The following is a 17,987-nucleotide window of genomic DNA, read 5'->3' on the forward strand; positions in this document are numbered from 1 at the left end:
TTGTTCTTCTTTGTTTCCATTGTTGAACGCCGCGCACAAATGACGTTGCTGTCAACCGGCTTATGTCGATTACTAGTACACACTGTTGGTGCGAATGCAACCCTTTAAATGGTACTGGGAAATAGTTTGCGCAATATCATCCCAGTACTTTAGTGCTGTACATTTAGTTCTGGAGCTAATGCGGTGCGAAAGGCCCTTTACATACTGTATAGGTCTCAATGTAACAGGGACTGTTGAACCATTCTGTCATAAAGAGAATTTATTTATTTCTAAGCTTTTAGATTAGCTGGCTGTTTTAATCAGTTCATTTGTTGTTGTTGTATTGCTTTGGCTTCACGCCCACATATTGGTGTGCAATATTTGTATAATATTGTGTAAAGGAAATCATCATATTTGGGGAATTTTGGCATCACAAAGCTATAAAGCTTTACAAATTGTAATACATTTTAAGGACCGATTATACATTTTCTTTTCTGACATTGTTTTAGATATTTTAAAGAAATATTTGAATAAATTGTTGAGTGATTAGATAACTTATTCAACTAATTTTACTTTTTTTTTCAGAAAAAGATGATGAGAAGGACCCGTACTGTTTGGAAACTCCATATGGTTATCAGCTAGACCTGGACTTCCTTAAGTATGTGGATGACATCGAGAGGGGCAACACCATCAAGAAGCTAAACATCCAAAGGAAGCCAAAAGTGGTCAAGTCTGTGCCTCCTCCTCAGAGCAGTTACAGTGGCCAGGCTGAGTGGACTTCAACAGACTCCTTATCCTCTTCTAACAGCGATGAGAGCAAACAGTTGCCCATCTACTTTATGCCTCAGAACCAGGTAGGCCCCCCTGGCCATACTGCCCAAGTCCATGAAGCTCCCCAAGCCTTTGTGAACGTCCCTGAGACCAAGCAGCTGCTGCCTCCACCTTCTCCCCGCCTTCTTCGCCATAATCCCCAGGTGGAGAAAACACTGATGGAGACCCGAAGGCGACTGGAACAGGAACGGCTCCTGATACAGCCACCAGTCAATGAGCTGCCTCGTCGGCGACTAGCCAGTTTTGGAGGAATGGGCTCTTCCAGTTCCCTGTCCTCTTACAGTGGCTCCTATGGGCCAAGCCAGGTTTCACCCAACTCACATTCTTTTCAGCATAATGGACATCAAGGCAATGGTGAGTACAACCCCTACTTCACAACCTCTATGGGCAGTTCGATCCGCCACAGTCCCCTCAGCTCAGGCATGGCCACTCCAGTGACCAATGTTAGCCCCCTGCACCTCCAGCACATTCGAGAACAGATGGTCGTGGCTCTAAAGAGACTAAAAGAACTGGAGGAGCAGGTAAAGACCATCCCAATCCTTCAAGTGAAGATCTCAGTCTTGCAAGAAGAAAAAAGGCAACTAGTGTCCCAGATGAAGAACTCCAAGGTAGCGGGGGAAAATCCAGGTGGAGGCTTCAGGAAACGCTCCTATAGTGTTGGCAGTGCTGATCAGTATGAGCCACTGACCCAGCTCAGGACAGGCTCTGAACTCCACATTGAGGAGATGGGGAACACGGAGCAGAGCAGTCAAAGGCTACAAGAGTTCAGGCAACTGACGGCTGAAGTGGAGGCTTTGGAGAGGAGCCTGCAGGATAATGGGGAGAAAAGGAAGCACAGCTTACACCAAACAGAGGAAAAAACAAACCAAAACGGCCAGTGGTGGAGGCATGAGAGCAAGTCCATTGGTGTTGGAGCTGATGAGAACATGAACAATGTGGTTGTATATCGGAGGTCACCTGGGCAAAACAGAGATGTGGCTGTGGCAACAGAGCAGGAGTTGAAGAGCACAGGAGTTGGTGTGACTGAAGCCATGCTAGGTTTGAGTAGTGAAGTAGAAGCTGAAATGGAGATGCAGCACCAGACCATTGAAGCCCTAAAAGAAAAGATCTACAGACTTGAGGTTCAACTTAAGGAGACCACCCACCAATTGGAAATGGGAAAGCTAAAGCTTCAGCTTCAAGTGGCTGGATCGAGAAAAAAGGCTGACAAGGGTATGATGGCAAGGCCAGAGATGTACAGCACTTCAGTGGAGGCCAGAGTGTCCACACAGAGCCAAGGTGTGGGCAACCATGTTGAATTTAGCAATGCAAGCACAAATCATATTCAACAAATCAATTCAGTTGGCGTTATTTGCAGACCAGAGGTATGGCATGTTTCAGTGGGTCCGGAGTTGCCAATGGAGCAGTGGGTTGTACAAGAACGTGCTGAGGTTAAGGATCTGTGTGTTGGCAGGCAGGTTATGATGTGCAACCAGGGTGTGGGAATGGAATTAATTGTATGTGAAATGGGGATCAACACTGAATTAACAGCCGAAGGTTTAGGACTTTGCAAAACCCAGACTGAGCAAGCTAAGGAGTACAGGTCTATTGGATGTGGAGATTGTTCAGTGGATGTAATGGTCAGACCCATCAAGGAGATGGCAACCCAAAGCACAGCAACAGATGAAGTTCACAGAACTGACTTTGGAGTCATGGTCTTACCCATGTGTGCCTCACAGTACACAAACACAGAAATTGAGACAATAGGCAAGTTAACCAATACAGACAAGGCAGTTCTTACTGATTCCTGTACCAGTACAAAGCCATACTCAAAAGACAAACAAGTTAGCACCATACCAGTGGAGACTCGTACAATTGCCATTGGCGATGGTCTTGTAAAAGATGTGCTGGCCACATTAAAAACTCGCTCAGTTTCAGTAGGTACTACAGCATCTGAAGAAGGTATGCCTGATAAGTCACTATCTTGCAAAACCAAAGAGACTGGGATTGGCCTCACAGACATAAATGAAAACTTTTTAGTCGGTCAGAAGACGAGGAACATTGCATGTGGCCCTTCTCAGTCTCCTACCCCGATCCAAGTTGAGAGTTTTCCTGTGGGATCAATGCCATCAGCAGCACCCATTCACTCACAGACTGGGGCAGGTGTTGGACTTGATCACTACATAGAGAGAGTGCAGAAGCTTTTGCAGGAGCAGCAGATGTTGCTTGCTCAGAACTACAGTGAGCTGGCAGATGCATTCGGCCCACCTCAACAATCCCAGTTTAGCTCCATCAACAGTGAGCTGGTAACTACTTTATCATCCATCAATTCAGTTATGAAGTATGGAAGTATTGAGGAACTCTCCAATATGGATCTTCTGAGGCAGAAGGAGGACTCAGACCACACTGTGAAAGGTTAGTTGCAGTTTGATTTATCCTACATGCTCAATGTTTTTCTAGGACCACTGCTGATTTTTAAACAGCTCTTGTTATAAAGACCTCATTAATCTGAACTAGTTCTAGTCGGCATAAATGAGTTGTTGTGAAAAAAAAATTAATTATCAAATGTGCAATATTTCACATGAACCAAAACTTGAACCAAAGAACATACATGCAGAAGAAGAAAAATATCACGTGTTTATCAATAAATATGTTTAGTATAAAGCATTGCTATGCTCCAAGTTACTATGTTTAAACTCATGCCCCCTTTTCCTGCTGATTATAGTGAGGCATAGGGATGAGACAAAAGGGTAAACAGTGCATTTGCGTCTGTAATGATCCCTGACATGATTTGACAGGGCAAAGTTTTCTCTGACCCTGAAAAATACATGGGGGCTTTGGATATAATCCAACAATGATCTCATCTCTTTTGGAAGGCAGCAGCTTGTGCTAAATGGCTAGTTGTTGTTGTCTTTGCTGATGCTGATTCATAGGGCCTCAGTGTTATGTAATGGAAAGAGGCTTTGTGTAAAGACTTTTTCTCTATAGAACCAGACTCAGGGAGCGTCTAAAGTATCATTAAGTATTATTTCCAGGAAGACTTAAAAATCACAAGAATCTAAAAGTTCTTAGTTCAGTGGTTTCATATTTCTCTGTCAACTTTTCTTTAAAAATACCAGGCTTTTAGCATGAGTTTGTATGGAATGCTCTGAAGTTATAAATAACAGTTGCTTCCACTCTGCAGGGAATTGTGAGAGAGAATTTTTTAGGTGCACATCAGAGGATTATGGCCAGTGGTCAGTCAAAAGTGCTGCCAAGATTTTAGTGTTTCTATGTCTGCTGTGGACTGATCTGACTCTAGCTAAAGCAGGAGATGTGCTCAGGTATTCTCCATATCAGACATTCTCTTGCAGAAATATTTTTATTTCATTGCTACATTTCGTTCATGGCAATGAAAGACCATTTGATATGAAGAATGTCTTGAGACTAGAAATCAGATTCATACCATAATCATATCTTAAACTGAGAGAATCTGTAAGCACACTATTCTGATTGCATGTTGTACAAAGTTTTTTTCAAGCAACTTTTTGTTTTGGCAGGAGCTATATTATAATGTATTGTAGGTATAATTTGAGAGTGAATAATTATGTACAGTATCATACCTTGATTGCAGCTACACCCAAAAAAAAAAACAATAGCTGATAGGTTGATTTGCAAGGCCACTATAGGTGGCATCCCACAAGTCTAAATATAAGCAGCTACTAACATATCTAGACCAAAATATAGTGTTATATTTGTCTGCTGTTGTGTAATTATTCAGGCTTTTAGCTTCAATTGCCAAGTTGTTTGCTTTTATACAGCTGAAAGTTTTTTTTCTTTCTTTTAGTTGTTTCGGCCATTAATGTTAAAAAATTGTTCTTTTAAGCTCTGCAAGGAGGAATTTCAGATTTTCAAGATACAAACAACAAAACAATCTCCTGATATTTTTGTTCCTTATCACAATAAAATAACATTAAAACAAAAAATATAACTTTACTGTCATTTTAAGATTTGATTGTCCTGAGGTATAAATAAATATATGTTGTTTTAAAGAAATGAATTATTGTACTTCATGTCTGCATTTTTTCTGTTTCTTCTTATCCTATGTATCCAGAAACACAGATGGTCAGTGCGGTTCGTTCCCACTCGAATAGTTTGAGGGCAGAGGTCACACAGATAGAAAATGTGTGCATTGATGATGCACATGAACATGGTACAGCAACACAGAAAAGCCGCATGGACCAGCAAATGTCCACAGCATTGCATGGTAAGCTCATTTCTGTCACTAAGCAAGAGAGATGTATATTGTACATATATTTTATTTTTATTACACTACTACCTTTGGCTCATTGCAATGAAAGCCCATCTGATATGAAGAATTGTATTGAGTGTTGAGCAATAGATTAGATTAATTAGATTCTCTCCTTTCTTTCATTTTTCTTTGTTTTTTGTTTTGCTGTATTATATTTTTTTTGATGTCTTTGATTTGTGATTTAATAATTATGTACAGTATCATAATTACCTTTAAGTATCATAGTTGTTTAGAAAGGATTGTTGTGGTGGCATCCCACAAGTCATGTATATTTTACTTAAAACAATCAGTTTCCAAGTTTTTTGCTTGTATACAGCTGAAATATATATTTTTAATGCAGTTACAGTCAGTTGTAGTTGAAAATTTGTTTTATGATTTGACGTGCTAAAAAAAACACTTCATGTTGAACTCCCCTTGATGGATGGCTTTTTCGATGAAACAACCCTTGTGTTGACTGTCTCAGGAGAGCATGTAACAGATTCAAGACACATAGTTCCCTCTCACCTGTCAAAATAAAGGAAACTTGTATAATGAGTACCTTCACTGCATACAATGTTAGAGACACAGACAGTTAGAGGGAGTGTGTCCATTTGTAGGGCATGTTCTGGCAGTTCTCAGAACTGTTCTTTTTTCAGTCTCTGTGGAGAGGGGCGGCGATCCTCTTCATTATTTGGCAGAGCAAAGCCTGTACTTAACATGTTTGCCATAACTTTAGGCTTTGGGATGTGTTTCTTTTGCTTCACATAGTTTTCCCCCCTAAAACTCATGTTTGATATGCAACATTTATTTTAAACTATCAGTGCTTGATTATTCTTTCTTCTGCTGAAAATGACAACAAGGGTGGGACATTGTACATGTCTGTCAGATTTGGAAATGTTGCCAGCTCCAGCTTATGGTCTTGATTAGCTGTTGCTGGCTAATGTAGATACAGCTTGTTTATTTCCCATAACAACAATAACACTGTATATCATAATAAATCAATATGTCAGCTTTATGCATTTCTTTCCATTTTGATAGGTTGTCCGCATTTTTGTCAGCATTTGTGGTGGAGAGAAAACATTACTTGTAGATCTATATTAAAAAGTTTTTTTTTTTTTTTTTTTTTTTTTTTAAATGTATATACCTGACCACTATTTACATCTGGAATAATATTTAATTTAAAATGTAAACATTTTGGCTCCACTTTAATGATTTTAAAAAATAATCTCTTTTTTTCTATTAGGCAGTCAGAACACCCTGAAGTCCATCATGAAGAAAGACGGTCATCAGGGACCTAATGGCACAAAAAAGAACTTGCAGTTTGTTGGTGTAAATGGAGGGTAGGTTCTCTCTCTCAATACGAGGAGAAGGGACCTTCATTACGGAAGAAGTCTCTTCTCTCTCAGCTGATATTGGTTAGGTTCTCTCTCTCAATACGAGGAGAAGGGACCTTCATTACGGACAATATGAAATGCATGTATTGTTAGTAACATGCATGTACAGTTTAGTTTTTTCTAAGGACTATTTAGCTTACAATTTATGCATTTTTTCATTTTAACTGCAGTACTAGCTTACTTTTAAAAAACTATTTAAAAAATCTACTTTTTTCTATGGACTATTTAGCTTATCAACCTTGAAGAAAAAAAGAGACCACAAAGTGATATGACACATGAAAGTAGCAATATGTTGCCATGAAGAACTATGAAATAACAAATAACATTTTGAAATATAAGTTTAATATTTTAGTTGATAAGTTTAGTATTGTGTTTTAAAGATTGGGTTTAAGTATTCAATTGTTCGTGTAAATTTTGTGTTATTCAATTAATGTATGTGTATGAGACGACATCGAGTGATGATTCCAGCTCAGAAGAGAGCAGCTCCTCTGGGTCAGAGGATGAAGAGGAGGACGAAGACAAGATGGTGAATGTGAGAGACAGGAGGAAAGAAGAATTCAGAAATAATGAAGCAGTGGATGAAGACAGAGACACTGAAGATGCAGGGCAAGACAAAAGGCAGAGGCAAGTATTGCCAGTAACTCTTAGATCCAGATGCAACAAGTTATTCAAAGTTCAGTGTTGTAACGTTTATGACTGTAGACCAATTCAAGAGTCTCTTGCATCTGAAAGAGAATGTAAGGTATTTGGATGTTATTTCTGCAATTTTTAAAAGACAAAAGTAGACCGTTTGGAGGCACAAATGAAACCTCAGATCTGTTTAATCATATCAGTTAAGAATCCTGCATACCAAGCCTGACATGAATTATGAGAAAGAGTACTAAAGTACTACCCTTCATAATCTTAAAGAAGTCTTCTTTCCACCTGGAATTAATATTATTTCATATCTGGATAGTATCTGGATATTCCTTAGCTGGAATGCTGAAAGAATGCTTCTTTAGCTACACTTAACATTTCTATGCGATTAGATAGCTGAATGACTACACAGGACACGTAAAATGGAAAATGCCATTCATTACATTTTCAACCATTTACTAATTAAAAAAAAAACAATGACCGAGTTCTAAATGTATTCATTCATTTCAAAAGATAAAAAAAAGAATATATTTGGTCTGTTACGTTTTCCCTACTTTACAAGTGTTCTTGCAGTAAAACATGCTAATAGAAATTAGAAGTGAAGGGGGAAAAATAATGGTTTAAAGCACCAAAAATAAGCTAGGAGAGAGATGTAAGTGAGGGTTTGGGGAGAGAAATAATAGACACCAAGTGTAGTCCAGTGGAATAATTCATGGGATATTGTTCATTAAATTGCATAACCAGATCACAAGGCCACGGTGTCTGTTGTCTTTTTCACATTTTGAAAGCCAAGAAGCCATGCGTCTTAAGACAAAAAGAGCTCTAGCCACAGATGTTCTTAAAAAAAAAATACCAAGCGAATATTTTTTCTACTGATTAAAAATAGAGCATGACTGAACAGTGACTCAGTCCTTGAGTTGTGGGTAATAAATATTTTTAGCACAACTTCTATATTACAGATTACCTACTTGGATGCAGATAATGCAAATACATTAGTCCAGAATCCCCTGACCACCTCCAAGTCTGGTTTCCACTTGTGGTCCAAAAACTTGTTTATATGCAGGGTTCTTTGTCCAACGCTGGTTAGTACTCAGAAGTGTAATTCATTTAATATATATACAGGTGCATCTCAATAGATTAGAATGTCGTGGAAAAGTTCATTTATTTCAATAATTCAACTCAAATTGTGAAACTCGTGTATTAAATAAATTCAATGCACACAGACTGAAGTAGTTTAAGTCTTTGGTTCTTTTAACTGTGATGATTTTGGCTCATATTTAACAAAAACCCACCAATTCACTATCTCAACAAATTAGAATACTTCATAAGACCAATAAAAAAAATAAAATAAAAAAAAACCTTTTTTAGTGAATTGTTGACCTTCTGGAAAGTATGTTCATTTACTGTACATGTACTCAATACTTGATAGGGGCTCCTTTTGCTTTAATTACTGCCTCAATTCGGCGTGGCATGGAGGTGATCAGTTTGTGGCACTGCTGAGGTGGTATGGAAGCCCAGGTTTGTTTGGCAGTGGCCTTCAGCTCATCTGCATTTTTTGGTCTCTTGTTTCTCATTTTCCTCTAATCAAATCATCAAATTTTAGTGAAATCATCAAAAATCGCTGGCGGTGGCTGGCAACTTTTTCCAAAAATGCTGGTGGGGAAAGAGTTAACTATGTTTGAATTTTTTGGATCAACAGTCATCAAAGCTCGGTAATTATTAAAACTCCCACAGATCAAGTTTTCAGCCCATTTAAATCTTATTTTCACGTAACAATGTGGTTACATCTAAGTGTGTGAGTTGTTGACTTTTTAAATTAGTCTTCCAATTAACACCATAGGCTAAGGGATCTCTGTTTTAAGTCAATGGGATGAAGGGAGGCAAGCCTCCGCTGTAACTTTACCTGCGGGTGTCGCTGTTGGACAGTGATACGTCATAAAAACGAGTGACTTTTATACTTTTATTGTCATATTTTGTAATGTTTGTGTTGTTTACTTTCTGTAGTATCGACCATTTTCTCATTAAATTTTTTGTATTTTGTAATGTTTGTGTTGTTTACTCGGAGGAAACGCCCCTGATATATATTTATTTTTGTTCTTCCCAGTTATGAGTTGAATGAGAAGATGCTCTCTGCATGCAACATGCTGAAATCCCACCTTAACGACCCAAAGGCTTTATCTAGTAAAGATTTGGTAAGTTTTAGCTGTGTCTAAACCCTTAGTCCACACACACACACACACACACACACACACACACACAAATCTGTGCTTCCAGATTATTAAAATTATTTTTAAAATTAAAAAATTAAAATTGTTATCCTCTCTTTTCTTAATGCTTTTGATTATTCTTCCTTAGTTAGCAATCTTGCCAAACAAACAAGCGATTCAAAGCAAATTGGAGTTTTAGGGCCAGATTTACTAAAGAGGGCAAATTAGTGTCAGAACGCAATTCCAAAAAAGCGCTAATGGGAGTGGAAATTTCTGCGGGTGATATACTGACAATCCGCGATCATTTCCATAATGACCAACACAATGTACCAAGAGCAACACAAATTAGCATCTGCTTTAATGCATGCTTTTTTGGAGTGTTAATTAATGCCGCAAATATAAGTAATGAGACGAGCGCAAACGTTAGTAAATCGTGTTGCGTGATTCATTTTAATTCTCTCCTCCCATAAATTTTGCGTCTGAAAGGGAAACCCCTACAAATGCATTTTCAATAAGGTCAGGCGCAAGAATAACTATTCATGCTTTTTCAATGCTAATTCTTCACTGCGCATCTGACAGTAAATCCTGACAGTACTATTTTAACGCCAAAAGACGGTTTGCGCTGGCACAAGCTGTTAGTTAATCAGGCCCTTAGATGTTTCTTTTAAAGGAGTAGTTCACTTCCAGAACAAAAATTTACAGATAATGTACTCACCCCCTTGTCATCGAAGATGTTCATGTCTAGGGTATGTTTTCCTCCAACTTCAAAATTGTCCTACATTGCTGTTTTAATGTTTTTATGTAAAGGGCGTTTGACTTTCTTTGCATGTTCACTTTGTAAACACTGGGTCGGTACTTCTGCAGTGATGTATGAAGATTTTGAAGTTGGAGGAGAAAATGAGACACGAGTTTTTCAACATACCCTAACTGTCATGAACCGGAAAAAACAGTTCATGCAGAGCTAGACAAGACAAGCATTTGAGGTTAAAAAGTGTATATAATTTGTAAAAAAATTTTTTTAGAAAAAAAACAATCGTTTCACTAGATAAGAACCTTCTTCCTCGGCTGGGATCATTTAGAGCCCTTTAAAGCTGCATTTAAACTGCATTTTGGAAGTTCAAACTAAGGGGCACCATAATAGTCCATTATATGGAGAGAAATTCTGAAATGTTTTTCTCAAAAAACATAATTTCTTTATGACTGAAGAAAGAAAAACATGAATATCTTGGATGACAAGGGGGTGAGTACATTATCTGTAAATTTTTGTTCTGGAAGTGAACTGCTCCTTAAAGCTGTGCTTCACCTGAAATGGGAAGGATATTGGCTCCTTTGTGGTTAACGTGGTGCAAAGGAATGTTGGATCAACACTTATTTCTGCTGACCCCCGCCCAGATGTGTGCTGACTGGGCTACTGTTAAGTCTCGGGTTAAGTCAAAGCTGCATTTGTCCTGAATTTCTGAAAAGCTGCATCTGATAATGGAACATAATTTAGACTAATTAGGAATCGTTATGTAACAAGATCCTAGATGTTTCTCTTTGTTTTGCTTCTGTTTACAAATTTTAAGTTTTTACGTTTGATGTTCCTTCCATGTTATAGGCACGAACTGTTACTAAACAAATAGCACAATCCATGTAAAGCTTCTATAATACATACTGACCTTGATCATATTTATCATTTTGTGTTATTCCAGAGATCATATGTGAACACAGTGCAGCACGAGTGGTTCCGAGTGTCCAGTCAGAAGACGGCTGTAGCGGAGATGGTGGAGGACTACCTGAATGCTTTCAGAGGCATCTCCCCTGCCCTGCTGCAACACATCGTAAACATGGCCGATGGCAACGGCAACACTGCCCTCCATTACAGTGTATCCCATTCCAACTTCCACATTGTGAAGAAGCTGCTGGATGCTGGTAAATATTTGACTCGCATTCAACATTTCCACATTTTTTAAAGCCACTTATAACCAGCTTTTTAGCACAGTGGTGATGGACAAGTGTGAAGGTGCATGTTGATGTTGCTGGGGACCTATAAGAATGTCACATTATCCGATGTGATCAGATCAAAAAACAAAAACATTGGGCCCATTTAGCCATGCAGTTAGTGCTGTCCATTTGTGATTGGATCACCAGAGACTAAAGTTAACACCAGGTGTAAACAGTTAGAAAGCCTTTTGATTTGTGCTGGTAAGCAACCACCCAGAAACCACAACTATTATCCTAACTAGTTTTCAAAATTGCTAATAGTTATAAATGTTTCATGAGCACCAAATCAGCTTATAGAAATGATTTCTGAGGGATCATGTGACACTGAAGACTGAAGTAATGGCTGCTGAAAATTCTGCTTTGGCATCACAGGAATAAAATGCTGTAATATTTCACAGTATTACTGTTTTACTGAATTTAAGATCAAATAAATGTAGCCTTGGTGAGCATAAGAGACTTCTTTACAAAAAAAATAAACATTTAAGAATCCTATTGACCCAAAACTTTTGAACTGCAGTGTATATAAGCTAATAGCTAATCCTCCAGCCACATTCAGAATCATGGCATTTCTCAATATTCCCCCTCCAAAAAGCACCAAAGACCTCTGTGAATACCACTGATGAGGTGCCTTGACTCCAGAAAATAAAAGCCCTTTATCCCAATGCCTTTATGCTCCTCTACTATCTGACTCTTTTGGTGCGGCCCCCATTGTCTCAATTGTCTGCTTCCATTCTCAGACCCTCTAACCATCTTTGCCCCATTGCTCATCAGTGAATCCCTGCTTTGGTCTTTCTCTTCTTCTACAACCCATGACTCTCCGTCTGAATAACCTGCATGTCCCCTCTCTTAAGTTCAAACAACAGATGGCCTCCTTCCAAGTGCATTTACTGCAGGGTGGGCTCAGTGGTCTCTCTGATGGCCTTGTTCTCTCTGTTTCATCACAGATGTCTGCAATGTCAATCAGCAGAATAAGGCGGGATATACTCCCATCATGTTAGCAGCGCTCGCTGCCGTGGAGGCCCCGAAGGACATGAGGGTGGTTGAAGAGCTGTTCAGCAAAGGAGATGTCAATGCAAAAGCCAGTCAAGTTAGTGTAATTCTACTGTTGCACTTGATCATTGCTTCAACACATAAAAAGTATATATTTATTCTTAGTTATTGTGTATGTTTATTATTTGATATTAGGTTATGGCAATTTTTTTTAATATTTTATGAATTTTTTTTTATGATTTCATAATTTAGTTTTTGTTTAATAATAAAGTATATATTTATTTTTAGTGTACTGTATTGTGTCTGTAAAATGTCATTTATTCCTGTGATGGCAAAGCTGAATTTTCTTATTCAGTGTCACGATTCTTCAGAAAATATTCTAATGTGCTGATTTTTTCAGGATTCTTTGACAAATAGAAAGTCAAAAACAACAGCATTTATTTTACATTTATAAATTTGTATACTCTCAAATTTGATGCATTACATTTTTTTTGTTCTTGCTGGATAAAATATTAATTTCTTTAAAAAAAATCTTTTAAACAGTAGTTTCAAGATTTCAGATTAACATTAGTTAATGTTTTAAACAAGCACAATAGGAAATTAACAATAGTATACTTAATATAAATTAGTGTTAAACTAGATGAATAGCTTTTCAGGCAGTAGTCCGATACTTTTTAAGTCTCTAATCGGATCTCATTGACCCTGTGAATCCAGGCTGGTCAGACGGGGCTGATGCTGGCAGTCAGTCATGGCAGAATGGACATGGTGAAGGCTCTGCTCGCCTGCGGTGCAGATGTCAACATCCAGGATGATGAGGGCTCGACTGCACTTATGTGCGCTAGTGAACACGGCCATGTTGAGATAGTAAAGCTGCTGCTGGCTCAGCCGGGCTGTAACCCCACACTCAGCGATAACGTGAGTGAGCAGAGTCTCAGTTTAACCTAGACAATCCAAAAAATACGTTTAATGAACATGAAGTGTATTTATGTAATGTGTTTGACTCATTTCTCATAGTGCATACTGCTATTGTTATCAGAAAGCAAGTAAGTCTAATGAGGTGTTTGAACTCCTGTCCCTAGGATGAGAGCAATGCCCTGTCTGTTGCTCTGGAAGCAGGTCATAAGGACATAGCAGTGCTGCTGTATGCCCATATGAACTTCTCCAAAGCTCCATCACCAGTGAGTGATCGCATTTCACATTCAGCTGATACACAGTTCATTCATTTTATCTATCTATTTGAACATTGTGTAAATAATTCAGATTTTATTTTTCAAAAAAAAAAAAATCATTTTTTAAAGTTTAATAAGTTGGAAAAGAAATGGATCAAAGGCGAAAAGGGGTTTTCAAGCATCAAAACCATAAAAGATTAATAAAGTTTTACAATAGTTCATAAAACAACAAAAGACTAGTCAGGCATATTTAAAACAAAAATCATTAGATGACATTAAAAGACTATATTTAAGAATCATAGTGTAGCCCCCACCCCAAAAACTAATTAATTTTAACCAATCTTTGCTACCATCCTTCCAACCACTAGGTTGTACCCGTTTGTCAGCTAGAAGTTTTTAATAATTTAAAATATAATACAATTGAGTATGATCGCATTTTCTTTTATATATTTAAAAAGTACAGGTCAGATATTAAATAAGTATGCTGCTTTAGTTTTACGTAAATATAGTATGATCGCATTTTCTTTTATATATTTAAAAAGTACAGGATAAATTTAGTTTTTTGTAATTAGTTAAGTACTTTAGTTAATATGAACTAAGAATGAGCAATACTTCAACAGTATTTATTAATCTTAGTTCATATTAATTCAAACATTTACTTATGCATTATTAAAATCAAAAGGTGTGTTTGTAAACATTAGTTAATGCACTGTGAACTAACATGAACTAACAGTGAACAACTGTATTTTCATTCACATTTAATAAAGATAAATAAATACTGTAATATGTATTGTTCATTGTTTGTTCATGTTAGTTAATACATTAACTAACATTAACTAATGAAACCTTTTTTTTTAGTTTTACAGATGGAACATTTCACAAAATTTTTTTCATTTTATTTTCACAAATTTTGATCAAAACATTAAAGTAGACACTTTACTTGCACTTAATATGCTTTCAATGAATAAAAAATTACTTTTGTAAATTTATTTTGATGCAGACATCAAAGTGGGACATCTCATCTAGAAAAGAAACACTCTCTTTAAAATAATCACATTTAGTTGCTTTGCAGCCTGAAATGAAGAATTTTTGTTTTATCCTGCTGTATTTACTCAGTGCAGCTTATAACATCCAAGTGAAAGATATAACACCAACATGTCAGAAAAAAAAAATACAGAAAAACAGAATCACTCTGTTGGAAAAAAGGACACCATTGTGTCAGTATTTTTTCTGAACCAACTTTTGCTTTATTTACAGCCTTCAGTCTGTTGGGATTTGTCTCTGTCTCTGTACATCTAGACTTTGTAATATTTGCCCACTATTCCTTGCAGAACTTCTCAAGTTCAGTTTAATTTCATGACAAGCTTTTGTGCAGTCTTCAAGTCAAAATTAAAACAGCTGATCACAGTTGAATGTCAAATGGCTTTGTGTGTCATTGAGAAGGTGATTAGCTACACCTGATTGAGTTTACAAGTCATTTTTAGGAGGGTGTGATGCTTTTTCCAACTCAGTGATTTTGTTTTTTTATTTATTTTTTTCTGACATGTTGGTGTTATATCTTTCACTTGGATGTTATAAGTTGAGTGAAAATAGCTGGATAAAACAAAAACTGTATCCATCTTCATTTCAGGCTGAAAAGCAACAAAATGTGATCATTTTAAAGTGGGTGATTCTTTTCTATACTTATTGTATATTTTAACACATAACTATTATTATACAAAATCTTGCCCTGTTGGACTGTTTCAGTGGAGAATCCGAATATGTTTTGTAATAAGTAGAGTTTAGAGACAGAAGGAGGCCTCTTATAGTGGCTATTGATTTTGTATCTGACTCATGTTTGGCTCCGTTTACTGTTAATCATACCTTTTATGTCTGTCATCTGTTCACAGGGTACGCCTCGACTTGGGAGGAAGACTTCACCCAGTCCTACAAGGAAAGGGCACATTTGATTAGAGCTTCTACCCCACCCTGCCTGAGCTGCTATTTTTTTCAGGATCTGCCATGCCTATCATTTTCATCAGCTAGAAACCAAATCTACAGCTAAAAGACTGAACACTTACTTCAAACCTCAACTAATGGATAGTAGGCAATTATACTGAGCACTTTTGCAAACTTCTCCTTGGTTATGTCTTTCTCCTTGGCTTTTAGATTATAATACAAATGGACTTGCTAGCTAAGAGTCAGTCCCTTAAAGACCTCAAATGTATACTCACCCTGAATGTATTCAAACAGTATTCTTCTGCCTGAAATCACCAGCGTAATATCAGAGCTAGACGTCAACTGGAAAGTGGCTATGGAGTTGCCTTCACAATATTGTTATTCTCATATAAATGTTGAATTTTATAATATATGGATATATCTTTGTATTCCTCCTCCTTTGAGTGGTTTAAAGCTTGTCAACATTTTTTTTTCCGTCTCTCTATTTTTTTATATATATAATCAGTAATTTATAATTCCAAGATGTGGCCAATGTTGCCTGACAATGAGCTTTATATTTGAACCATGTATATGCTGCCCAATATGTTCAGCCTTTGGGGTTTAAATCTTTTGTCCTCCATCAAATCCCCAGCAGAAATGTCCAGTGGGTATCAGAGGTTGAAACACAGACTTGCAACAAGTTTTTTTAAACACATATTTCTAGATTTGGATTTGGTATGTACTTTTATACTTGCTATTTTATCTATTTAAAAATCACAGTATTTAGGAAATTTCAAGTTTACTTTGTAACATTAAGTTATATATGTACCAATTTAAAGGTGTTGTCACAAATAATTGTACTTTGTGTATAATGTATGTTTGCGATATGTGGACGCAATAGCTTTGACTGGCCTTTATGTAATAAACTTATGTCATAGGTCTAATATGTGGCTTTTCATGTAGTCACAGGAAGAATAACAGATAACTAGTAGCCATAGTATAGTAACGATAGAAGCCAATATCTTGATAATAAAGTACTAAAATGACATTGGCTTGTGCCTGTCTCTCTTCTGAAACCCTTCTTTCAGTAGGCCACTTTCTTACAGGTCAACAGTACAATGTCTCCCTCTACTGGAATCGACAGCTAATGTACATTTCTAATATATTTAGACATGCTGGCTTGAACTGTTTTCACTATTATTCAAACAGGAAATATTCGGTTGAAAATTAAATTGTATATATAAAATGTATACATGTATTTAATTAGGGGCCAAGCCCGAAGCGCTGTTGTATCTGTATGTTTTATTATTATTTTTGGCCCATGGGAGTCTATTGCAGCCCTATGAAGGGAACATAGGAAAATTATGAAATTTGTAGTGATGGCCATGAATAGTGATCTGTTCAACTTTGGGGTCTCTAGAATCAACTGTATAGCGCCACCAGCAGTTCAAATATTCAACATTAAAACGGTAATAACTCTTGAACCCCTAATTCTACAAAAAAAAAAAAAAAAAAAAAACGTAGTACATCTGATTTCACTCATCATGCTGATCACATTCAATGGCTTACATTTAGTCTCTGCCCATTACAGTAGCGGTCAATTTGAAAAGTACAGTATTCAGTCTTTTCGCTACTCCTTCAAAATTGATCCAATTCTTGTGAAAATTGAGTCAGATGATCTTTGGACTGAGACGCACAGAAATCACTGAACAGATTTTTTTTTTTATTCATCTTTGTTCAAAAATTATGAAGTGGTAAACTTTACCGAGGTTGATGTGAAATTGGTTCAGAGGCTGTATCTTGGCCAAACTTTGATCAATCAAAACCAAACTTGGTACACTTCATCAACACCATGATCTGAGGGTTCATGCCGAATTTGGTGACAGCGCCACCTATGGGTCATGAGATACCAAAAATTCACATTTTTCCTTATAACTTTTGAACAATCAGTCAGAAAATTATGATCTTGGTGTCTATGGATTCTTTGGGTCATGCCAACTGGGTCATGTGAATGTCAATTGTGCCAGAACCATTTGGCTGCCATTTTGAAATGTGTCATAAGTTGCAATATCTTTTGAACCATTTAACATATCTTCACAAAATTTGGTAGGGATCATCAGCACCATGTCCTGGAGGTACCTCAGAAGTTTGAAGACAACGCCACCTAGTGTTCAAGAGATATAAAGATTCTGTCAAAAGAACTTTCATTCCCTGGGTTATGCTGAATCTGATGGTGTCTCATTTGTTATTTTCCAACAGGGTGTCTGTCTGCCATATTGAATTGCATGAAAAACAGTATTTTCGCTACTCCTATTTTGCCCATAATCTGATCAGATGATCTTTGGACCAAGCCGCACAGAAAAGACTGAACACATTTTTGATATTCACTGCCGTTCCCAAAAAGTACCTCTCGGAAGTTAACCGTGACTGTGCTAGTTAGCTTAGCATGCTAATTGCCATTCATTCTAATAAGACTCTTCAGCTTTCAGGTTAAACAAAAACTACGTTAGCATTATTTAGCTTAGCATGCTAATCTTGTGAAATGTTAAGTCATGTTTTTGTGACATCATTCTCACACCTTAACCTCTCTTCTGCAGCCTGTTGAATGTGCATCAACTGAGTGGTGCACTCT

The 17,987-nt window shown here is 37.1% G+C and overlaps 1 protein-coding gene across 9 annotated transcripts in view; it reads left to right on the plus strand.

Moving 5' to 3' along the window:
- Positions 1 to 16,403, plus strand: part of LOC109065533 (KN motif and ankyrin repeat domain-containing protein 1-like) — a 52,987-nt gene extending 36,584 nt beyond the window's left edge. For 8 of the 9 annotated variants that reach the window (XM_042756560.1, XM_042756559.1, XM_042756561.1 and 5 more), the window contains 10 exons: positions 565 to 3,204; positions 4,883 to 5,035; positions 6,303 to 6,399; positions 6,892 to 7,077; positions 9,194 to 9,281; positions 10,988 to 11,207; positions 12,224 to 12,366; positions 12,984 to 13,184; positions 13,349 to 13,447; positions 15,328 to 16,403. In XM_042756560.1, the coding sequence (XP_042612494.1) occupies positions 565 to 3,204; positions 4,883 to 5,035; positions 6,303 to 6,399; positions 6,892 to 7,077; positions 9,194 to 9,281; positions 10,988 to 11,207; positions 12,224 to 12,366; positions 12,984 to 13,184; positions 13,349 to 13,447; positions 15,328 to 15,387 (3,887 nt within the window). In that variant the 3' untranslated portion in view covers positions 15,388 to 16,403. The remainder of the gene's footprint in view (positions 1 to 564; positions 3,205 to 4,882; positions 5,036 to 6,302; positions 6,400 to 6,891; positions 7,078 to 9,193; positions 9,282 to 10,987; positions 11,208 to 12,223; positions 12,367 to 12,983; positions 13,185 to 13,348; positions 13,448 to 15,327) is intronic. The other variant, XR_006160072.1, reaches the window with a different exon arrangement.
- Positions 16,404 to 17,987: the final 1,584 nt, after the last annotated feature.

The sequence above is a fragment of the Cyprinus carpio genome, chromosome A5, assembly GCF_018340385.1.
Source record: "Cyprinus carpio isolate SPL01 chromosome A5, ASM1834038v1, whole genome shotgun sequence".
Taxonomy (NCBI): Eukaryota; Metazoa; Chordata; class Actinopteri; order Cypriniformes; family Cyprinidae; genus Cyprinus; species Cyprinus carpio.